Source organism: Syzygium oleosum, unplaced genomic scaffold, assembly GCF_021117445.2.
Source record: "Syzygium oleosum isolate NSW1041296 unplaced genomic scaffold, Sole_v2.1 Sole_v2.19, whole genome shotgun sequence".
In the NCBI taxonomy this organism is placed as follows: domain Eukaryota; kingdom Viridiplantae; phylum Streptophyta; class Magnoliopsida; order Myrtales; family Myrtaceae; genus Syzygium; species Syzygium oleosum.
In genome coordinates, this window is record NW_026607503.1 from 2,431,989 (window position 1) to 2,456,752 (window position 24,764).

The following is a 24,764-nucleotide window of genomic DNA, read 5'->3' on the forward strand; positions in this document are numbered from 1 at the left end:
TATGTTCTGAGATGAGAGTTAGTTTGTCATAGATGTATTATGGGTTATCAATTCGAGTATTTTTGCGAGACAACAAAGAAAATGCGGCGTGTTGTCAAATACCAATTTGGGTTTTTTTTTTTTTTAAGGGTATTAACCCTTTATTTTCCAAAGCATTCGAGTTACATACTCAGAAGCGGTTTGCCAGCCATACTGCCAGCGCGATCCACTCATTTCAAAGTGCAAATTGTCAACTTTGAAAGCACAGTTCATTCAAACAGTTTAGACTTTGTTCTTGGCAAGTCTAAACGTTACAGTAATATGTAAAATCACTTAACTGAATGCAAACAAAGCCCAGATGCCGGGAAAAAAGAATAAGAAAACTTGATAACTTGTCGTCTTCGGCGCGCACGTCGGGACAAACAAGCATATACCTCTATCGTATCCTCGAATTTCCATTTTAATGGCTTGGGATGGACTCGCAATATTCAGCTATGTACAGTATATAATTGGCATCACCTCGACTTTCCTCATCGCTCAATGTGATTTATAAGTTTAGTGTTCTTCCATTTTTCTACCCACGAGAATGGTGCCGGTTGTTGCATCAGGAATTTACAGACCAGTCATAGTTTTGGTAGGCGAGGTGAATGGGACCCCCGTCGCTTAGGAGATGCGTCAAGAGACCTGCCTTGGTCGCGTCCAAGTAGCTGAGGATCCACCGTGGGATTTCCCTGTCCTGTCCAAAATCAGCACTGAACCTGAAACAAACACACGGAACCGTGTCACGTTTGAGATGCCATTTTGAAGTAAATGCAGACGGGACGAAAGGCTAAATAGAGGTCGCGTACCACTTCATGATTCGAGTGAGTTTAAGTGTCCTCTTGTCCAGGTCCACATCAACCCCGCCGCTCTGGAAGAACTCCCTGGCAGCGCATCTGAGTTCAGATTGGACTCCTTGAGGAGAGAAGAATCTCACGGTTGGGCTCGACCTCGTGCCGTCACATAGACCAAAATGTATAAGGGGGTTTACTTTAAGAACAGCAAGCTGCAAGCATATGAACTAACTGTTAGAAGATTTTTCTTGCGACACCAAATCAAGATCTGCAAGTACAACTGCTATCATATAAGCAGACAGTTAATTCCGACACGATATGGGATATTAACTTGCTTATGTGAATGTGCCAACTACCTCTAAGCGCCTGTCTCCAGTGCCAAAGGGCTTGGCCAACGAGTACGGAGGTCTCCGATTGTTCCTTAGTATTCCATTTCTTATTGTGCTAAGGGAGAATGGATACCCGCCAACCACGTACTGGAAGTCAGAGTCGAAAGATCTCCTATCCATGATTCCTTCTGGGAGGCCGACCCTTATCACAGCATGAATGACCATGGCATTATGCAAGTTCAAGAAGAATGCCAGGCTTTCATCAGGTGAGAGTTCCAGTAGGTCCACCCGGTGAAGTTTTTGAGACAAATTTACGTATCTGCATACCATCAGAATTAGGAAATGAGGAGGGAAAACAACAATTAATAAAATGCCCATTAGCAGCAGTCTATTGGGCTTTTGTAAGAAGGTTAATAATGGATGGACTACTTCTGCATATAGCTTAATGAGGAGAAATCTATGAAAGCTGTTATGAAATAAGTACAAGAGCACTAACGAGTTAATAAAGTAAGAGAAAAAGAAAGAACAGCACAGATCTGTCGAGTAAATTTCCCGTGTTGATGGCTTTTCCCATTATAAGTAAACTCTATACAAGAGTTTCTTACCGTTTACCACCTAAACTTTATCCGTATTTGCAAAGACAAAATAATGATCCTATATGCATTTCTTGGATAGAATTGTACTTTTGCACATCTTAAAAACATATAGAGCAAATTCATGAGCAGACGCAAATCCTGATGTCAGACAAGGTAGCACTGGCTGGGAGAACATACTAACCCCAGACAAATAAGATCAAATATTTATTTTAACACGTCTCAAAGAGGAACTGTAAACATCATCCATGCTTAAAACTTGTTAACTCATTGCCTTAAGGGAACATAACAGATGGAAGCCAAAGGCATGAAGAACTTGACTGCAGTGCTTCAGTTGAAATATAAGTTGCTGTCAATATACAAAATAATTTTTCATCACCGGCTCAATAGCAGCCTTCTGGGTTTAATTCCTTTACGCATCTCTAAAATCATCGTTTTTTTTTGCACAAAAGATGGCTTACTTTCCTTATCGAGGAAATGCTAACTGTCTGGTACTTTGACCTCTGGCAACTAAACCCCTTTTAGTCAGCATCAATAGGGAAAGTTAGATATACTGTAATCTTTCGATGATCTCAGCTAATGATTGCATTATGTATTATATCAAGGTAAATGAATGTCACGGAGTCGCTTTACCTTCTGAATTCTTCACTTTTGCTGATGGCTCCATAATCAAGATGGCGCCTATCTTCAGAGGCATAAGACTCAAGTATGGCAGACATTATCTTGGTCATCCTCAAGCCAACTTCAGCTGCTCGCTTTGGTTCACTGTCATTTGTAGATCCTCGGAAATTGAAGCATCTGGGAATATATGGTTCGTGCTCAATGAAACGATAGAAGTGGTTTCCGTCTTCAAAATCATTCTCCCTGCAGTAGCAGAAATACCAAAGAAACTATTGAGTTTAAGGAAGATCGATAAGATCATTGACCTAGCTGTGTCTGCACAATCCACTTACCCAAAGACATGATGGAAGAAGTGTTTCTTGGCTAACTGCTTTCCAATCTCAACAGCCTACAATGTGCAACGGAGGAGAAACTCAGACACAACGAACGAATTAAGGACAGTTTTGGGGGAGTTTTGATAGATCAGAAACGAACATACTTGTCTTCAGCCAAAAACGTTACAATGCTATAGAATATATATGCATTTCCTTAGTAGCAAAGTAGAGCATAACTGCATGAAGGTCTAGACACAAAAAGATATTCTAGACTTCTTTTGCGCCTTACTTGTATAATCGCTTTCTATTTGTATTTGTTTACATTGTTTCTGACAGCTTGACAATAACAGGTGGAACGTTAGCTAAAATCAGGTTGAAAGGAAACAACATTTAAGATGTGCTTTGAGTCACACATTATAAACAAGAAGCAGAATGTCAATAATTTCCAAGCATAAAAGCTGATCTACCACGTCCATATTGCGACCCACGTATGACATATCCGACATTTTCTTAAAACCGGCAACAGCTGCAGCAATTTCACTGAACTCAATAGACACACGCGAGATAAAAAAAAAAAAAAAGGTTTTGAAGACCTTCCTTTTATCTCACGTGCGAATATGTGACAGCTAGATGGAGTGAACTCACATGAGTGAACAACAATTAGAATAACAAAAGGCAAGTTATCAGCAGTTGAGTAGTATCTACTAAATACTTCGGGAAGTTACTGAAGATCCGCCTTGGTTCTAGTCCACTATAAACGGCACATTACCTTACGCAACCTGTGGAAAAAGCTAATTAAGCTTAGTTTACCATATTAACTGTGAAATTTTTTTATTCTGGACAGATTCCCCCAACGGGTATTAATAGAGACGTTGAAGAATGGAAGACACCGAAGCCGTCGGACACTATTAGGCCCCCCAAAAGAAAGCATGAACAGTTCAGGGTCTTCGATATAAAATAAAAAAAAAAGTTCAGGGTCAAACGGTTGCTTTTGGCCAGTGGAGCCAAGGCTTTGGGGACTGTGGAACTGGGGAAAGTTACGACATGGACCCCCGACCGAAACAACTGTTTTGAACGCTTCCAACTTTTCGACCTCCTAAGGTATCATTCCTCGTCACGTGGTCGGGGCTCCTCTCTTCATCATTTTTTTGAACTTCCCCTCCTCGATTAAAGCAAATGATTTCAGCTCACGGGGCCAGCCTCCTCCAAAAGGCTGACACAATGACGACAGAAATCCTCTGACAAAAACCCTTTCTTCTTTTTCGCTTTTTTCCGGTCGTTCAAAAGCTTTTTCTTTTTTCCGTTACCAGACAAAACAAAGAATAATTAAATGCGTCTTGAAGAAGGCTTCAAAAAATATCGGGGATGAAGTCAATCGGTCCGAAATCGATTAGCACGACGAAAAGGGGGACAGCGGGCGTTCGAATGTAGATCGATGAACCCTCCATCTGTCCCCTTCTACACGGTGCTTTGATCATAGTATCGTACTGAGTAGCTTGAGTTTGGTGAGCAACGCTGCGGTCGCGCAACCAAACTCCAATAATGCAAACTCCCTACGCCCTATCCCATTGTCTCCCCACTTTTTGGGGGTACCCATCAAAGTGGACAAGACCTTCTATGCACTTCCCCCGCAAGCAACCGCATATTCGGCGGCTCTCGCGAATGCTAGAGACACTTCATCTGAGTATATTCCAAAAGGAACAACTCTATTTTCAAGGTGCCGATTATCCACAACACGAGGTAATGAGCGGATTGAAAACTGTAAAGTGCCCACAAATCGGTCGTCAACATCATCCCACCATAAAAAAAAGCGAAAAAGAAAAACACCATCCCACCATAAAAAGGGAAAGAAAATCAAAACGCGCAATTCACTCCTAAATTGCGAATCTAATCATTCCACTTTCCATTTCAACTGTGGCCCCTCGACATTGACGCGAGTGAATTCCCGAATTCGGACATGGCGAAAAAAAGGCGCGGTCTGGGGACACAACCCCAAAGTCCCAAGCAAAATTACCAAAATGCCCCGCTGGAGTGATATTTTTTTCGTGGGGAAAACGACGGAAGTTAATTATTACACCGCGTTCGCAGGTGCAGGCAGCTCCCCTCTTTTCCCTCGACCCCGCCCTTGCGAGTCATCATGAAGCTGACGAAGGGGGGGCGGGGGGGGGGCGAGATGGTCATTTGGCATCATCACCACCGTTTGACTTCGCACCTTGATCCTCGAGACATACCGTTGTTGACCGTCCGTTGCTGGCGGCTTAAGAGCGGGATTCAAAATGCGAGCAAAAGGGAAAAAAATCTTCCAAACCATAATCCTTCTTAATTAAGCAACTAAATCTGTACTTAACATGTAAGCTTTGACCGGGTGATCTCGAGGAGTTCGGTTAAAAAATCTCTACTCGCACGACCCTCGCGTGACTCAACAAAAACTCGGCGCACGTGCGCACGCGCGCGCATCGCAGTAACAGTCGAAAGCAAGGGAGGAAGGACAGGGGAGCGTGGTTACCTTTTTCCGGCCGCAGTCGAGGTGGTGGATGAGCACCTCCACCATCTCCGCCCCGGCGAAGCAGTTCTTCACGATCTTCATCTTCGTCAGCCGGTCCTGGATCGGCAGCCTCTGCCTCACCACCCTCACGATCCCCACCGCCTCGTCCGCCCGCTCCTCCTCCTCCGGGTCGTCGAACCCGTACACCGGCGGCGCCGGCGCCTCCCCGGAGCACTTCCCGCCGAGCATCTCCTTCAGCCGCCGGTCGAACCCCCCGCTGTTCCTCAGCGAGTTCAGCGCCACCAGCCCGCCGAAGAGCTTCTCGTTGAAGAAGATCTGCGGCACCTGGGAGCTCCCCGTCCGCTCGATCAGCTCCTTCTCCCGCTGCGGGTACACGTCCACGTTGATCTCCACGAACTTGAGCCCTCGCTCCCGGAGGAAGCATCGCACCGCGGTGCAGTCCCGGCAGTTGGACCGCGAGAAGAAGCTGATCCTGCCTCGCAGCTCCTTCTCCGGCTGCTCCTCCGTCTTCAGCCTCACCACCACCTTCAGCCCCGAGAGGTTGATCTCCGTCACCCCGTCCGGCTTGAAATCGGAACCGCCCCTCCCGCCGTCGTCGTCGTCGCTCCCTATTTCCTTGAGAGACGACAGCCGCTTCACGATCGCGGCGGAGAAGCTGTTGCTCCGGTCCCGGATGAACTTGCCGATGGCCGGCATGTCGACCGCCGCGAGGCGGCCCGGCATGGACTGGGATCGGCCCGATATGGCGGCGGCGGCCGCGCCGACGTCCCGCGGCGGAGAGCACGACATCGGCGGCGCCTCCGGCTTCGGGAGCTGCGAATGAGGCTGGACCACACTGATCACGTCAGAGCCGCCGCCGCCGCCGTCGACCCTCGTCCCGTCACCAACCGCGTGCTCGCGATCCTCGGCCTCCGCGCCCTGCTCCTCCCCCGGCTCCTCGTGCGCCTGAGCCGCTCCTCTGGCGCTGGCGTCGATTTCGGGGACGGGGCCTTCTTCCCCGATCGCCCGATCGCCGGGATTCGCGCTCGGCGGTTCCTGGTCCGGGCGGGGGGACAAATCCACCTCGAGGAATCCGTCGGGCTGAGGAGGGGGCGGCTTCCCGCCGGCGGGGTCGGGGCCGGGGACGGGGGATTGACCGTCAATGGCCGCCGCCGCGGCGTCGCCGTGGGGCTGCTGCCGGTGACCATTGATCGTCAATTCCATGGCGGAGCGGGGAACGAGGCGGGCGGGTGGCGAGGGCTTGTTCCCTTACGATGGAGATACGCGCATGGAGAGAGAGAGAAACACAGAGAGAAACAGAGAGAGCGGTGAAATCGGAAAGGGGGGGGGAGGGGAGGTTTAATGGAGGAGAAGGTGGAGAATAATATTGGGGGAGATGGGGTTTTAAAATCTCTCCCAATTTATAATCCCACAAAAGTTTCTAAATAAATGAAAAAAAAAATTTTGAATACGCACATAGATATCCTCGAAATATATTGATAAATAAATAAATAAATAAATAAAGGAGGGGGAAGAAGTCAAAGACGTGAAAACAAGGAGACCCTTTTCATCGGGGGGGTTTCGTGTGAAAACGGGGCCGGGTCAGCTCCGACCCGGTCCGGCGATTCGATACTTACGATCGCCAAAAGACACGCACGTCTCTGTCGCCGGCCCCCGAACGATGAACGATGATCACGGGGTGGGGCCCCCGTAGCTCCTCCCTGTCGATTTGACCAAACTGCCCATCCCCCGCGTCGTTTATACATTCTAGAGGCCCGTCGTATTACAACGCAGAGCGGGTAAATTACCAACTCATTCCTAAATTAATCGTAGGAATACTAAATCAGCAGTAATTGGGATTTTGGCGCTGAAATTTAGCGCTACATTGATAAAATTGAAAAAATTTATGACCGAATCGTTATGCGTACAATAGAGTTTATAGGATTGGTTGCGTAGTCATCACTACAAGGAGTAGTGCGCAAATGACAAAAAAACAACATAACCATTCCCTACCTTATTAAATTTGATGAAGTTATTATTGGAACTTTTTTATAAAAAAAATCCATTTTCACATTGGGCAAATTGGAAATCGTTTTGAAAAAAGAGTATTTATTGGAATTTATAAAAGAAAGAAAAAACCATTTTCACGATTAAATCTTACAAGGCCACAACCCCATTATCATCGATGCTAGACTTGTCAAACGGGCGTGTCGAGTCAAATTTGAATCGAGTTGAAAATGATCCGACCCAAATTGTCTCATTTAACCAATTTTGATCAATTTTCACGCAATACAAATTAGTGACTCGTACCCGACTTGAACACATACCAAACTCAGACATAACCCGATCCATATCGTCAAAACACTTTCATCATATCAAATATGGATTAAGAAATTGGGTTTATAACCCATTTCGACGGATCTAATCAATACAGGACGGTAGTAGCTGTAGTGCGAACGAGGCCCTTTTACATTGACGGAGTCCCGTAGCGACCTCGACGCGCGAGGCGGGGAGGGTATCGACGTAATTTGCGACCGACGTGAAAATGCGGCCGTTGATTATGTGGTGGTGGGGGGAGAGCCAATCGCGGGGGAGGAATAGCGCAAGAACAAGCGACGGAGGAAGCTGCGTCAAACGGCACTCACCTTCATCGTCAATGGCTGGGGGAGGCGGTTCCAGTGCCACTCACTGAGTGGACTGGACCGAGTCAAACTTGGCTTTTCCCCAAGTCCCTTCTCCCCCACCTCCCCAACCGAGTGCCGAGTCCTCTTCAGTTGTTGCGTGATTGCATCGGCGGATACGTCGCGCCACGAACCGAGTCAATCCCCCGGCGCATGAGTCGCGAGTGCGGGACTCGCGAACGACTCGGCTCGCCGCTCGGTTCACGCCGTCGCCCGTGCCTGTTTTGCCACGCCCTACTTCGTGCCTTTTGTTCCCACGCACGACCAGCAATGATCTTGGACGAGAAAATGCAAGCCCCTGAAAATTGATTTCGATGAGAAGTCGAAGCGCTAAAAATAATGATTTTTATAATGATCGAAAGTGCAGTATTGATATTATTATCTCTCCTCCTAGCGTGGAGCGGGGCGGTGGGTATAATTGGTAAATCGTAACGAGACAATTGACAACGTTCTAAATGCGATTTTAAATCATTCGAATAAATTTTTTATTATTATTATTGGCTAGATATTCAATTGAATGAGGTAAGTAACTAGCTTTTGCCCCCTTGTTCTGCCCGGACCCGATCAATTAAGTCGGAACTCCTTAGTTGCACAAATCGCGCGATCTCACCGAGTGCCGATTAATTTAAGCTCACGGCATTTCGATAAGTTCCTCGGACCATTCTTCCCATAATATTGCACGAGGGACGACCGTGTTTCACCGGCACGCTCTGCGATTAGGTGTGTACCGATTCAACATTAGGTATGTTCCATAAAAGGAAATTGCTGTTGAATTCTTTTCTCTTTTTCGTAGCGATGTTTTTGTGAGACGAACGTTACGTCAGATTGACGAGGTTGACTTTTCCGCATGTTTTTTTTGGGTTTTTTTTTTTGTGTTTAGGTTCGATTTGACCGGGGCTGCCGTGGCGCTATTGCCACGTGGACGGCGGTGACCCTGATGAACACGGCAGGCGTTTTCGGGTGTCCATTTCCAGCATCGCAAATGGCAGCCGTTGATTCGGGGGGCGAAGTCAATTATACGAAAAGGAAACGAAATATGTATGGGTGGGTTGTGGATCCACTTTGTTGAGTGGACAATGGATGGGATCTGGACCATATGGCTTTATCACGAGACAATAATGTCTCGCCGGCGTCGGGCGAGGGTCGCCGGCGTCGGGCGAGGGTCGCCCTCGCCTGATCTGGACCATATGGCTTTATCACGAGACAATAATGTCTCGCCGGCGTCGGGCGAGGGTCGCCCACTCCCGACTCAGGCGAGGGCGACCCTCGCCCGACGCCGGCGAGGGTCGCCCTCGCCTGACTCCGGCGAGGGCGGCCTTGCCTGGGCCGGCGAGGGCCAGCCTCGCCTGTCGCCGGCGAGGGTCGCCTCGCCCAGATCTGGCGAGGCCGCCCCTCGCCGGCCATGGGCAAGGCCGCCCTCGCCCAGCCCTTCCCGGGCTTCGCCGGTGGCCGGCCGGCGAGGGGAGAAAAGAAAAAAAAGAAAAGAAAAGAAAAAGGAAAGAAGAGGAAAAAAAATATTGAAAATTAAAAATGCTGACTGTGCACGCTGGAAAAAATTATTTAAAATAAAAAATGCTGACTGTACACGCTGACTCAGCCTCCCGCGAGCCACGTCGGCGTCAAAAATTAATAAAAAATGCCACGTCGGATTTCCGGTCAAATTAGCACTAAAGTGATATATTTTCCTTCGACTTGACACCAAAGTGATCCGAAAAAAAGTTATGGCACCAAAGTGATCGCCGTACACAAGTTATGGCACTTCTTGTGTACTTTTATTTTCGTAACTCATGAAAATGTTAAAGAATGAGAATTAGATCGATACGTTGTAAGCCACGACCTGCTGCAATGTGAGATTATACATGCTCGTTTTCCCGCAAAAGGGACTTGACGTTAATATCGTCACTGAAATTAGGACCGTCAACCGTTCGGTTTAAAATTTCGTTATACTTGAACCAAAACGTTCGGGTATGTGTTCGCTTCGTCCCGAACCGAAATCACGGTTCTATTCGATTCGGTTTTCATTTTTTTTTTTTTTTAGGGGGGTGGGTTAACACGACCGCACATAGCGGGATCAGCTCAACGACAACATGCTGGAACGAAAACAAACAAAAGGCGGAAACGAATATGTTAGGAAGGCGAAATCAAACTTGCGAGAGTTGTACCATGAATTCGTGACGAGTTTCTAATCAGAGAATACGTGCACTCGAGCACACTGCCGGCATGGAGATCCGACTGAGACTACACCGAAGGGGATCGGCGACGAAGAGTCGCATTGCTTGAAGCAGAGGAGAGAAGCAAGCGAGATTCAAGAGCTGAAGACCCTAGGCAGATAACAGGGGTTCGTGAAGAAGAAATGCGTGTGTGTGAGAGAGACGGTGAAGACCGAGATTTGTTTGGGCAGGGAGTCACAATACCCACTTGCCTTCACTTCCATTCTTTAGGGATTAAGAGATGATTGTTTCGGGTCGGTTTGGATACATGACATGAACTGAACCGAATCGTCAAGATACCCAAACTTTTTACTAACTACCCGAACTGAAATTTTCGATTTAGTTCGGTTCGATTCGGGTATTTTTTACACCCTTAGCTGAAATAAGGGGTTAGAGCAATCTAAATTAGGACGGCAAGACATAATCTCATTAATTATGGACTTGAACCTAAGTCATTTTAAAAGTCGAAAGATGCTGCATAACTGAGGGGAGCTCAGTTCAGAGGGCCAAAACTTCGATTGATCCAAAGTTTTGTGTTTTAACAATAAATCATCGTGTTGACACGCTATCCGTGTTAGACAGAAGGATTCGATGACATAAATTGTGAAATTTAGAAGGCTCAATCGAGCGAAATCGAAAGTTGGAGGGTCAAATTGCACTAAAAACGAGAATAAGAGGACTAGAAGATGTGCTGGAGCCAAAAATTAGATCCCGTCATAATCTGCGGAACTGAGTTGAGAAGTGACCCGAGGGATGTTGTGTTATAGGCAGCCATTTTTGTTTTGGAATGTGGGACTTAGGGCTAAATATCCATCTTCTCGAGGCCTTTCTCTCTGGCCCACCATTTTTCGAGAGTTTTCAATTCGACCCCTGCCTCCATCTTTGTTGTTTTCGTCCATAAACCAAATTGCTTGTGGCGTCGTGTTACACTTGCCTTTTGATTCTGCAAAATTGGGGCGAAAATCTAAAAACCATTGAAATGAGGGACTTGTTTAGAGACCCTGCCCTTTCATGTAATCAACGGTCAGCCTAGAAGTCTGAATTTGATTTTTCCATTCCAAGTTTCATCCCCTCCTCTTCTCTGACTTTGAATGTTTAGTGATGTTTGGACCATATTGTAAGATAGAAAAATTTAGAAACACGTCAGTTTTGGCTCAATACTGGCTAGGTCAAATCATTGAATTCCACTTTTGGTCCATGAATTCAAGCCCTCGAACTTAAATGGCTATTCTAATCAAGTCCCTCCAATTTCAAATCAATTTCATCGAGCGAAGCGGATGCGTTTGTCGGAATCGACACAAGTATGACGCGGAATCCTCGATTTACAGTGTTTATGTCAATAAACCTGATCGCCCAAAGCCCGGTCGCGACCTCTATGTATGGCATCAACCAATAGTCCACGCCCACGATGGCAGAAAGTTTTTCCTGCTCGGGCTCGTGATGACTCCGATCGGACATGCAACTAAGAGTGGGAGGGACTCAGTTAAAAAAATATGCACATGTTTAGAAACTAAGAGTGGACTTTTGCCTTTTGGAACGAGTTTGAATGATGTGTATATTTGTCACCTATGGACATAAAAGAGCTTATCTATCTTCATAAGGTAATGTTGTTTGTCAAGGAAATTCAACAAACCAGAGATAGAGAGTTAGGCCGCGATTATTGTACAAGGCTAAAATGCACAGTTGAACGTGAATTATGGACTGAGCACACGGTCCAGTGGTTGGGATTTGGGGGGTGGGAACGCGAAAAGTGAGAGGTGCAGGGATCGATTCCTGCAATTGAGAAGAGAGCATTCCTGTGTTGTACCAACAATACCTAACACTAATTGTACTAACAACGACCAGAAAAATAAAGGTAAAATGACACAAATAGTTTATGAATTTTGGTTCAATGTATAATGTGATCCTTAAACTTTCAATTTGTTCAATGTGGTCCTTGAACTTTAAACCAATGTGCAATATGGTCTCTAGAATTTTGGTACATGTTCAATATAGTCCCTGAACCTTTGGTACATGTTCAATTTAATCTTTCCATTAATTCAAGATCGGAGATTATATTGAACATTTTCATATAGTTCAGGGACTACATTGAACATGTACCAAAAGTTTAGGGACCGCATTGAACATTGAATTAAAGTTTAGGATCACATTGAACAAATTATAAGTTCAGAGACTGCGTTGTACATTGAGCCAGAATCTGTAAACCATTTATGTCATTATCCAAAAAAAAATAAAAAAATCTTCACATCACTCGTTTCCATAACCATAATTTCTCGCTTCATTCGCTCCGTCAATCCTCTCCGCGATCCATCACTTGTTTCTCTCTCTTCATGGCATTCCTCTCCATAATCTTCACATCACTTGTTTCCCTCTCTTCACAGACACCACTTCTCTCTATCTCTCTCACCATCATTTCTCACTTTACTAAGTCAATCCTCTCTAGAATCTTCATAGGCACCACTTCAGTGTCTGTCACTCTCTCTAAGCATATTTTCTCACTTCACTCGCTCCGTCAATCCTCTCCAGAATCTCCACATCACTCGTTTCTCTCTCTTCACAGACACCACTTCAGTCACTCTCTCTCTCTCTCTCTCTACCAATCTTCAATCGATCGCCTCTCATCTTCAATTTCGCCCCAATTTTCACCCGATTCGGGAAGTAATATGGAAATCCCTAAACGCATTAGAGTAAATATGAAGCACAAAATTTGTGTGTTTTAATGGGAGAATGGAATTGGCTTTCCTTTTCCGTAGAAACGAGTGTCTCCATTTCTCCACCAGTTTTTACCAAACGCACAACATAAGTAAATGGGTGATAGAATCACAATTACATTCTAACCTCAATTTCTAACTGCATGTGCTTCCTTGGCAAGCATTCTCAAAGTATTTTAGTCATGTGGTCACAACAGTCCGACATTAACGGCGAGAGCTAAATCAATTAATAGCATCTCACTTTTGAATAGCTTTTTGATAATTCAATGGCACAAGCATAAAGACACATTACCTAGAGACTCATGATACACCATGTTAAAAAACCCTTCTGAGTTTTTACCTCAGTCCCACCTTGCATCATTCATCTTCAACATCATAACTTTGCAACATCACTTCTATAATTGCGCATCACAATAATGTGAGTTTACCATGCCATTTTCTTTTCCGAAACATCCTTGCTTACTTTTCTATGCTCGATCACCGACGACGGCAAACCGGCCGGGCCGGCGCATTAGCCTCGACAGGCCAGCGCAGCACGAGGCCCATGGGCCTGCTGGCACGGCCCATGACCTATTTTTCTAAATTTCATTGGGCCCAAAGGGCCAGTTTTAGTATTTAATTTTGGGGCCCCGGTCGCCCTTCTGCAAAAACTCAAGCGGGTCGTGTGTGTTTTTCTCTTATGACGTACTCTTTTTCCCTCTTACAAAACAGTTTTTGTGCCATGGACCTTTCAAAGGTCCATTTCAGTGAAAGGGAACACGGTCCATAACAAAGGGGGACACATGTTCTCAATTCGACTGTCCATTATTGTACTGTCTGTCAACTTCAAATGGTAGATGCTTCGATTCCTTTGTTTAATTTGATACCCAACAGTCCCTTTTTTCTTTCTCGTGCATATGAGCATTCCTGCCCGTCATTTGCGCCGGAACGAGTGACAATTGATTTCAATGATTCAATGCGCCGTACTCTTTTGTTCTTTACAATCATTCAGTGTACCGGCCTATGATCATACGTACAAGCAGCTACTTAGAGGGGAACTCATCTTGGGTATAGCTAATAGTCCGGCCCATAAAACGCTCGCCGAACGTAACGTATCAAGTAAGCCGCGAGCCAACATTATGGTCTTCATAAATGTGGCTCAAAACATAGGTTTATTTGCACTTCGAGGGTGCCAGGTATCTAATTTTGAGAAGAAATTTCTTCTTTAGTCAATCGAGAAACCAATTTTGTGAGATGGGATGACTTTTTCTAAGGTAGATGTACATTTGTGGTAGATATTGACTTTAATGCAGTCGACAGAGACCCCCACCTGTCCTTAGTATTGGTTAAGAGATAATCCCACTAACGAAGGAAGTTTTCGCTCTTACGAGAGCTTCCGTGGCCTGTTCCAATCTTGTGAGACGGGCTCTACTGACACATTCTTTATTTTTAGTTACACTCCGACCTTCTTTTGGGCCTTCCACAATGATTGAGGCAATTGAAGTGACTTTTGGAGGAGAGATTTCCATCCGGATTGGATACAAAGGTTGAAAAAATGGATCTAGCGTAGGAACAAATTTTCCTTCTTGAAAGAGTTTAATTTGCCTACATAACGTTTCCATTTCAGCAGTTTGATCTTCCAAATAATGATAGGAAATGTATTTCCCTGATTCCATCTGTTGGAGTTTCTTCTGAAACGTCTCAAGCAACTTATTTGTGACCAAAGCCGTTTGATCAACCTTCTGATCAATGTGATCAAGACGGGCTTGGACAGTTAAAAGTTTTGTATCAATTGTGTTGAGAACATTATTTTGCGCCAGGGCATTTTCTGACTGCCAATTTAGAGCAGCTTCGGCGGCAGTAACTTTATTTTGTCTCCCATGATCATTGATATCTGTAGGGTTTGGAATTTTTGGCATATGTCGGAACCGGTGATGTGCGTCTGTAAATTCTTCCAATGCCGGGAAAGGGGCACTATAATTGGTTCTTTCCAAAGACGGAAAGTCCGAAGGTTAGAACATGTAGACAGTTGGGAGTACTGGTGGTGGTTCAGGCTTTGAAACACATGAAAGCTGGGATGCTTTGGGTAATTGCAAGGGATAAGAATTTTTCCTAATCCATTTTTGAATGGGTTTATAGAAGGGCAAAATAACTGGCTTTTGTGGTTGAGCTTTTCTGGGTGGTGATTGTGGTGGTGAAGGAGGGTCACAAGATTCAGGAATTGCAGGAGGAGTTTGTGGCCGAGGTGGTCCATATGATACCATAAATTAGTATCTTCCTCCTTCCTCATCAAGGGGTTGCACGGTAGGATCTCCATCAAGATATCTCTGATGGAGACTATCTTTAGGCCGTTTCTTTTTATTTTTGGATGGTCTGTCATCTTCTTCGTCATCAGGAAGGCTTACACAAAGGGAACATTGGCAATCAAGATCCCAGAAACAGTGTCCTATTCGAGGATCCTTATAATAATGGATAGGTCGTCCCTCTTGATCAAAAGACTCGATCATAGTCTTCAGATCTGAGTTGCCCTCCTCAATTGGAACATCTGCATGACAAGATTGCATCATAAAAATAGTAGGAAAAATAGAAGAAGAGGCTTTTTCCTTACTAAATCTAATAACAATCGTACCATCTTTCTTTTTTGTGAATTGGGATTCCATGGACTGGATAGGCCTGGAATTCTGGTGAAGCTTTTCATAGTTAGTTACCCAAGTGTCAGAGAGTAACTTAACTAGTTGATCTCGAGGAATTTGTCTGGGTACATGGACGCAGGAAGTCTGATTATTGTCCGCTGAAATAAAAAGAGCGTCCTTTGTGCCTGGGAAGTTGAGATCAATAGCATGGTTCTGAATCCGGTATACCATTTGGTAGTGTAACGTTGCAACTATAGAATTAGAAGTCTGAGAAGCTCTAGTTAGCAGTAGCTGAACTTTAAGAGCAGAAAGGAGTCTTGGGTCCGTAAGGGCCATGTTGAAATTTGGAAATAGTGTAACAAACACTGTTCCAGCATTTAGCGTGGTTTGGATCGTACCAATATAGGCATGTTGGTAGTCCAAGAAGCGAGTATCTAAAAGGGCCATGCGAGCAATAACGGGTAATCCTTTTTGGCCATGGAAAGAGAGAGTAATGCGGATAGCACCAAAGTAGAGATGCGTGTATCCTTGCTATACCCACCGACGTGGAAAATCAGAAGGTATCTAGAGAGTAACGAAATGTTCTTGCTGAGTAGTAGGAATAGGATGCTGGTCGAATCGGGATGACTGAACATATTCTTTAACTTCCCGGGGTGTGTGTTTGATGAGTTGTTTGATGGAACGGAGAGGAGAAAAAGAAGGTGGTTTGGCGAAAGCAGAGTAAGGATTAATAAGGGGGAGATGAGTTTCCGAAATTTTACTATCTTTATTAAGGTATGAAACCTCATCAAGATAGTCAATTTTAGAAACATTTAAAGTGCAAAGATCTAAAGGGGCATTTATAGTGACTGATGGAGTAGTATCAGTAGAATCAGTCATGATAGAACAAATCTACCTTTTCCACCTGGTGTTTCATCTAAAAACAAACAAGTATGCTGAATAGAGTGCTGGCTCTGATACCAAGAAGAGGCTCTAAGGCTCCGTTCGTTTGGCGGAAAATATTCTTCTTTTGGAAAATATTTTCCCGGAAGTCATTTTCCTGGATTTTCCGCCAAACGAACGGAGCCTAAGATGCAAATCAGGGAAAACGAAGACAAGGCTTGTGGCAGGTATGCTTTCTCACATACAAATGGCTCTCCAGGCCTTTATAAAAGGGACTGCCTTTTAGCCACCAAGCCCCTTTTTTGAATTTTGATTTGCACCTTAGAACTGCTTTATAATAGCATAATTCTGATGCACAGGTTCCATATCATGGCAAGTGCAGAGCATACTACTAGGACTAATTATTAGCACACGTTTGTTTAGAGAATCATACCAGGTAGAAAGGTAGAAGCAAAGATTTAGGGATTCATAACACAAGTTTTATTTCTTGAGGCTTTTTTTCTGAGAGCATATCGTGCCTCCAAATTTTACAAGCGTGGCCTTTTATAGGCTCGGACGACTATACAAACGAACAATTATTGATGAGGTTCTGAAAGTCACCAATAATTTAACACTCTAAGATTGACACTAAAAACTTTTACATTGACATAGGACTCGTTCAACCTACAGATGACTGACAAACACATAAAAAGCTTTCGGACGACATTTTTCTTTATTGCTACAGTGCCGCTACATACAGCTACAGTGTCAAACAGTACTTGAACAGTGCGCTACAGTGCATGAACAGTATTTTTCAGATAACGAGCTGACTTTTTCAAACGCGCTTGTCACGACTTCAGCAGTCATATTTATGGATAGTTTCTTCGGTATTGTCATCATCAGAGCTATTCGAACTACATCCGTCCTTTTGTCTCTTGTAATTTCTGAGGATTCGTTCAATTTCCGCAGTTTCGATGTCCACATCTTCATGAAGTTCCGAAGACTTTTGCTTTTTTCGTGAAGACTCTGGAACGTCTGTAGAACTTGAGGCGATATCAGCAGAACTTGATGGCATACGTGGTTGAGAAAAATTCTCTAATTGCAGTGACAGATTATCTTTGTCATCGCTTAGACAGAGTGCTAGTTGTAGGTTACTGTAATCATATGAGTTTTGCGATAATGGTCTTCTCCATGGATCTTGTGATTGAGAGGCTTGGGATGGGGACGGGGCCTCTTGAGATGAGGATGAGGCAGCTTTATCTAAAGTAACAGCAGCATCCATATCTGCTTGCATATCTATGCCATAATATTATTCCAATGCTATATCAATTATCGCCTGATATTTGTGATTAGCTGGATGATCCCAAGACACACTGGTAGAACTGGCTGGCCTTACTTCTGCCCACATGCCTCGCACCCTAATTTCCCTTGTATATTTGTCTTCCCTTAAGAGAGGGAATACTCTCTAGTAGTTTTAAATCTCGGTGATCCCAAGGTCCGAATGAAAACTAAGATCAAGCCTTTTGGCTACGTTTGACAATCCGAATTTGAGTCCGGATATGATAACAAAATATCCTATCTAATGTTTGGCGATGTCTTATGGACCGGATAAGTAATCCGGGTTAGGGGGTGGGATAGACCCTAATTGGATAAAAAAGTTAAAAAAAAAACATAATAATTTCCTTCTCTAGCTTCGTCGGCCACCACGGAAGGACCGCCGCCACAACAGCCTATCACTATTGACCACCATGCAATCGTCATCATCTTTGACCAATGCCGATTGTCATCGTCGTCTAGCTGATTGTTCTTTGATGATTGTGGAACCGAACCATCCAGAACACAGGAGGTTTTGGGTGTTCATACGTTAGTCCTGAACAGTGGTCACCTGATTTTGCCGTGATGCTTCGACGTCCAATCCTATCCTCTATAGAGATATGAGACTCCGTGTTGACAATCAGAAGATTTGAAAGGAAAAGAAGGAGGAGGAGCTCCAGCGAAAACAGTGATCACTCAAAATGGTGCAAGTCTCGGCCATGCGAGACTACGTCAAGAGGATGCCGCCCTAAATTTGGAAAGTATCACCTTTACGAGCAAGTGAGATTTTCAAAAATTTTGTATTCTATCTTGGATAGAACCAAACACTAGAAATGATTTTTTACAATCCAGAGGATATTTGAAGGATTTCTAGGTTCTATTTGTTTCACAAAAAATGTTATGTTTCTGGAAAATGTTTTCCAAGAAGCCATTTTCCTGGAAAATTACACAATTTTCCAGTGTTCAGTTGAAATCTGAAAAAATCTCTGATCATATTTTCCGTTGTTTGGTATGGAAAATGTTTTCCTCATTGCAATACTTTTAATTATTTTTGAGGTGGTCGGCCTCGCTGTGCGGGCGAGGCCGAGCTCGCATCGCCGACGGTGCACCCACTCAGATCCGGGCGAGGCGGCTCTCTACGGCCGCCGGCGAGGTCGGCTCGCCCAGGCAAGGGCGAGCCGAGCCTCGCGATCTCGGGCGAGGCTCGGCCGCCCGGCGGGCGAGGTCGGCCTCGCCTAGCAACGGCGAGGTTACGCTCGGCGAGGCCCACGGCCTACTGCAGCGAGGTCGACTCGCCACCGCCGGCGGGCCGAGCCTCGCCAGATCGGGCGAGGCTCGGCCCGCCTGACCGCCGGCGAGGTCGGCCTCGCCCGGCACGCGGGCCGACCTCGCCGGCCGCCTCGGGCCGTTTCTGAGCCAGGACGGCTGACCGGCGGAGGTTGAAGGTGAAACAAAAAAAAAGAAAAGAAAAGAAAAAGAAAAAATTCGAAAAAATAAAAATAATATTAAAAATTGGATGAATAGTGAACGGATAGATTTGGGACAAAAGTAAAGTTTGGGTTTTTTATGAGACAAAAAAGTTTGGGATATAATTGGGACAAAGGCTAAAGTTGGGGGTTTTTAGGAATTGGGCCTTTTTAAAATGTTTTTAAATTTTTCTTTTTCTTTCTTTTTCGTTCTTCTTCTTCTTCCTCGGCTGGTCGCCCGCCATGGCGGCGGGCAGCGATTGGTCACAGGCGAGCTTGAGCCTTGCCACAAGTCGGTGAGGCTCGTGCTCGCCAAATTCCGGCGAGGTCGAGCCTCTCTAGCCTGTGGCGAGGCTCCATCTTGCCTAATCCGACAAGGCTGAGCTTGCCCAAGGCCGGTCGAGCGAGACTTGAGCCTCGCTCGAGGTTGCCAGACGTCGGCGAGCCTCTGGTGAGCCTCACCCAGCTCGCTGGATCTAGCTAGGCCCAAGTTCGTCGGCGACCGATCGGCCCAAGTTCACCGGCGAGTACTCAGGCTCGAGCCTTGCCACAGGCGGGCGACCGGCCGGAGAAGAAGATAGAAAAGAGAAAGAAAAAGAAAAAGGAAAAATAATAAAAAAAAATTAGAATTTAAAATAATAAAAATTAGAATTTTAAAAAAGAAAATAAAAATAATTATAATGAATGTCGAAAGAAGGAGGGGGAAAATGTTTTCCCCTTCTCAAAAAGTGGAAAACATTTTCCTCACTTTTGAAGGTGTTTTGTCTATTGAGGGAAAATGTTTTCCATGACTAGTTTATTTTCCGTGAAACGAACACCGAAAATTCCAGAAAATATTTTCATGGAAGTTATTTTCCGTTAAACGAACAGAGCCATAATCTCACCTTATTTTCACCTTATTTTAACCTATCCTTTTTGGCCTGTAATTTTTTGTGGTCGAAAATTGGTTTTAATGCTGTCCACAGGGGGAGAAAGCCCACCTGTCTTTGGCATAAAAACTGAGTACCCAAGGGCACTCAAACCGGCGAGCCAAAAAGAGAGGAGAAAGATAGAGAGTAGGGGCAATGGCAGGAGAGGCGGAAGCAAGCAGCAAGATCCTCATCTTTGGCGGCACCGGATACATTGGCAAACACATGGCGAGGGCGAGTGTCTCTTTAGGCCATCCAACTTACATTTACGTCCGCCCCGCCGCCGCACCCCGGACCCGACCTTCGAACCTCGACCTCCATCGCGAGTTCCGCTCAGTCGGCGTCCGTATCATCGAAGTATGCGTACCTCTCTTTCTCTCTCTTGTGTGATCGGAGCACAATCGGATGCATTCATGTGTGTGCATGCACCTTTTTTTTTCTTTCCTTAATCAAGAGGTACGAGCGTGTAGATTCCACGCGCACAGGATTATTAACAAAGGCTATATTTTCCTCCAATTATATCTCCGACTATTGTGCTATATGTTATGGATATCATCACCTAAAACACATTGTGGCAATGAAATAGGGAGAGCTAGAGGAGCATGAGAAGCTTGTGGCAGCACTGAAGCAGGTGGACATAGTCATCTCCGCTCTTGCGTGCCCTCAAGTACCTGACCAGCTGAAGATCATCCACGCCATTGTCGCCGCCGGCAACATCAAGGTAAGTTATATCTTGTCTATCTAGGAAATCGGCCATTCAATCTCTTTTTCGTTTTTGATGGGGAGGTTCTTTCTATGTTCTTTCTGAAAGTTGAATCCACCTGGTTTAAGCATACGATAAATCACTTCTCCTAAAGAGTTTGGGTGCTAAAAGTACGAATAAAAAATCTATCTTTAATTCTCGCTTTTTCAATTCAAAAGTCTTGGTCTTAACTATCTAAGCTACCTTTTACTCTAAGCAGATGTAAGAAAAAGATTGTTCTCTTTACTTTTCTTGTTCTTACTAAAAAGAAAAGAGTAAATCTATTGTATTGAATGATCGGAGCAGAGTTAGTAGAGACATAATTTGTGAACACCAAAGAGAAAAATTCGGAGCATTGAAAACTGCCCCTTCAGTGGCGCACGCCAATTATCCCCTCGACAATGGATCCTAGACCAAATCCTTGTCGTAACTCACTAGAGTCTCGAAATTAAAGTGTAGAAAATTACACTAGAGAGCTCTACATTTCTTTATTTATATACTTGGTACTATATTGGGTTGATCCAACGGGTCATTTTTCTTGCATTCAAAACCATGGTCCAGAATTAGTTGTGAATGTAACGAGGGCACAGAACAACAATGCGTCACCTTGGCTTTGCTGCCTTTAGTTCCATACTAAATTTTGTCAGCCGTACAATGTCTGATGTTCATGTCATGTCATTATTTATTACATTTTGCTGCCTTTAGTACCATATTAAATTTCGTCATCTCATCTTGATACGTACCTTTTCTTTTGTCATCTCTCTTAATGGGTACCTTTTCTTGTGTCATGTCACCTTCTTACTGTTCTAATCCCCCTGATCTAAAAGGTATAGTTTTTTGTTCTCAATAAACATCCAAATATTGGCAACGGTTAGGTTAAAAATTGAGAAAAGGATGAGATAGAATAACCGGATCAAATACTTGAAGCTTATAAATCAACATCATCAAAAAGTCTATGGGAATCTTACTTTGTGCCGAACCTTTTGATTCTATTGATCCCTACAGATATTGCATGCGAAACATAGTACGTTGGAATTGGTCGGATGATACCGGTGAAATCCTAGGGCTAACCGCATAACATTCATATATATGTTAGATTTCACTCTTGTTCTCAAACCAAATCATCATCATCATCATTATTTTGAGCAGAGGTTTGTGCCATCTGATTTCGGATGTGAGGAAGACAAAATAACTCCACTCCCTCCATTCCAAGAATTATTGGAGAAGAAGAGGAAGATCAGGAGGGTCACCGAGGCTGCAGGCATTCCCTTCACCTTTGTCACGGCGAACTGCTTCGCTGCATACTTCGTCAATGTCGTCCTTCATCCCCACGACCCCCAGGATGAAATTGTCGTCTATGGCAATGGTGAAGCCAACGGTACTCTCCCTCTCTCTCTATCTCTCGGCTCGGACTTGTCTGGACCTGGATCCACGCGGTCCGGCTCCATCGGAATAATTGATCTTGTGGATCTTGCTTTTGCGTCCCACGTGATGCTCTGATTGATTTGAGTCCACGGACTTGTATCAATCACAATGTACGAGAAAATCGTGGGGTCCTTTAAAGAATCTCCAAGGTTATTCGGTTAAAGAAAGACCCTCCTCCGTTCAAAAAGTCCGTGTGAAGTTCCAGAATCACATGAATAATAAGGCTTGGGGTCTGGTCTGATTTCGAGTGAAGGGCTTTATCCTGATTTCTCTAAAAGGGCAAAATCATTAAATTTACTTTGAGTCCAAACCTTTCTGCTTTGGTAATGTCGTCCCTGAACATTGTTTTCTACGAGTAGATTTGCGGACCATACTTTTTATCTATTCATATTAGTTTGTCCGACGAAAAAGTTTAGAGACTTTCCCTGCCATTATCCTATTTATTTACCATCTTTAAATATGATTCTATCTTGTGTTTAGCCGTGCTTAATTACGAGGAAGACATAGGGAGGTACACGATCAAGGTGGCAAATGATCCGAGAGCGTGCAACCGGGTCGTCACTTATCGCCCCGAACTGAACATAATTTCTCAGCACGAGCTGATTTCGCTGTGGGAGAAGAAAACGGGTCATAGCTTCAAGAAAGTCTATGTGCCCGAGGAAGATCTGGTGAAGCTCTCTCAAAGTAAGTTCAAATCACCAATGTCACTGTCCTATTTCGCATTGATTTTGATAATATCATCGGCGTTTATCCTAAATTAATCGTGGTACCGCCCCCACAAATTTCTTCCAAACACTCATCACGACCCTGACATCGGTCGAGACATGATTTTCTCTGCATTTTGCCTCCTTCCATGAATGGGTTCAAGAAAAGTTTGCTGACACTTGATGGTTTTCATGTCTTTTGTTAAGCTCTGCCACCTCCAGAAAACATACCCGTCTCCATACTTCACTCGATATTCGTCAAGGGAGATCTGGTGAGCTACGAGATAAGCGAAGATGACCTTGAGGCTTCAAGATTATACCCGGAAATGCAGTACACCACCATTGATCAGCTCCTCGACATCTTCCTCACAGATCCTCCAGAGCCAGCTAGGGCTGCTTTTGAATGAGATGATTCCATTAAGGTTGAACTTTAGCAGTTCAGCAGTAGTATAATGTGCCGAATTACAACCAAACATTACATCGCTTTGGTGAGTTTGAATGACTGAGTTGAAATCCTATAAACTGTTTCTTCTCTTTCCTATGTTTTGTCAATTGAGACTCGGTTCCCATCGTGCCAAGCCCTGCTATTTCTGTCCATCGTCTGTCGAAACGACAGTTTTCGTGTGCAGCACGAGGATATCGGTACAGCAGATTAGAGGCTGTGAGTTTGTAACAAGCCGCTAAAACAACCTAAAAGAATCACTGCTCACTTAATTTGTTGAAATATCTCCTCCGAGAGACAGACATCCTAAGCCGTTTGCGGAACATCGAATCGTCTTGTTGTATAGGAACAGGAGCAAGACTTGGCGTGGAGTTTGTTACTACAGTGAACAGATTGTATATGGTAAGAGTACAGATTCCGACCAATTTTCAGGATGTGAGAAGCAAAGGCTATCCCTGTTGACCAAAGTTTAAGAAGTGTGTTACTCGTTCGACATGTGAAAAGACATTGAAAAACAGGAAGATATGAGAAAGCAGGCGTTCGAAGGTTGATACACTCGGAGAAAAGGCAGGTATGAAGCCATTTAATCTCCCACAAAGAAATCAATTTCATCGAACGAAGCGGATATATTTGTCGGAATCGACACGAGTATGATGCGGAATGCTCGATTCACAGTGTTTATGTCGAGAAATCTTATCATTCAAAGTCTAGCCATAGTTTTCATGTCTGGCGTCAACTGATAGTCTCACGCCTGCGATGACAGAAAGTTTTTCTCACTCGGGCTCGTGATGGCTCCGACCGGACACGAAACTCCGATTAATTAGATTTGGAGTGGGAGGGACTTGATTCAAAACATGCACAGGTTTAGAAACTAAAAGTGGACTTTTGCCTTTTGGAGCGAGTTTGAATAATGTGTATATTTGTCATCGTACGTACGTAAAAGAGCTAATCTATCTTCATAATGTAACATGATAGAGACTTAGACCGCAAATATTGCACAAGGTTAACATGCACGGTCGAACGGGAGTTATGGTATTTGACCCAAAAAAAAAACAGTGAGTTATGGTAAAAAATCGTAAAAGAAAATTAAATAAGATGGAAATAGAGTGGAGTAAGGAATGAAATGAAGATAATAATTAAATGGATTGAGTATTTTCATTTCTATTTATTTTCTTGTAATAGAGAAATAGTATGGAAATCCTAGATGTATTAGAGTAAGCATGATACAAAACCCTGAAAAGAGTAGGTGAAATTGAAGAACATAATTTGTTGTTTTTGAGAGTGGAATTGGCTTTATCTTCCATAGAAGAAAAAATTGTAAATATCACCATGAGTTTTTACCAAACACAAAAAAATAAAATAATAAATGAATGGATGATGGAATGGCATTATTCTCAAAGTATTCAGTCATATGATTACAACTATTCAATGTTAATAGTGAGAGCTAAATCAATTAATGGCATCTTATATTCTCCAATTTTTTTTTTAATAATTCGAGGATACGAGCACAGAGGCCCGGCTATTCAGAGGCTCA

General features: G+C 44.2%; 2 protein-coding genes across 2 annotated transcripts; one reads left to right on the forward strand and one right to left on the reverse strand.

Annotated features, from left to right (window-relative positions):
* Positions 1 to 338: 338 nt before the first annotated feature.
* On the reverse strand, positions 339 to 6,423 carry LOC115670458 (uncharacterized). The gene is made up of 6 exons (XM_030591743.2): positions 5,176 to 6,423; positions 2,688 to 2,743; positions 2,368 to 2,598; positions 1,169 to 1,460; positions 828 to 1,024; positions 339 to 737 (listed from the first exon to the last, which is right to left on the reverse strand). Exons 1-6 carry the CDS (start codon positions 6,376 to 6,378, stop codon positions 584 to 586), a joined length of 2,133 nt encoding a protein of 710 aa, XP_030447603.2. The 5' UTR covers positions 6,379 to 6,423; the 3' UTR covers positions 339 to 583.
* A 13,623-nt stretch (positions 6,424 to 20,046) lies between these two features.
* LOC115670268 (eugenol synthase 1-like) lies at positions 20,047 to 23,327 on the forward strand. The gene is made up of 5 exons (XM_030591498.2): positions 20,047 to 20,274; positions 20,504 to 20,638; positions 21,809 to 22,037; positions 22,565 to 22,768; positions 22,996 to 23,327. Exons 1-5 carry the CDS (start codon positions 20,074 to 20,076, stop codon positions 23,193 to 23,195), a joined length of 969 nt encoding a protein of 322 aa, XP_030447358.2. The 5' UTR covers positions 20,047 to 20,073; the 3' UTR covers positions 23,196 to 23,327.
* The last annotated feature ends 1,437 nt before the right edge of the window (positions 23,328 to 24,764 follow it).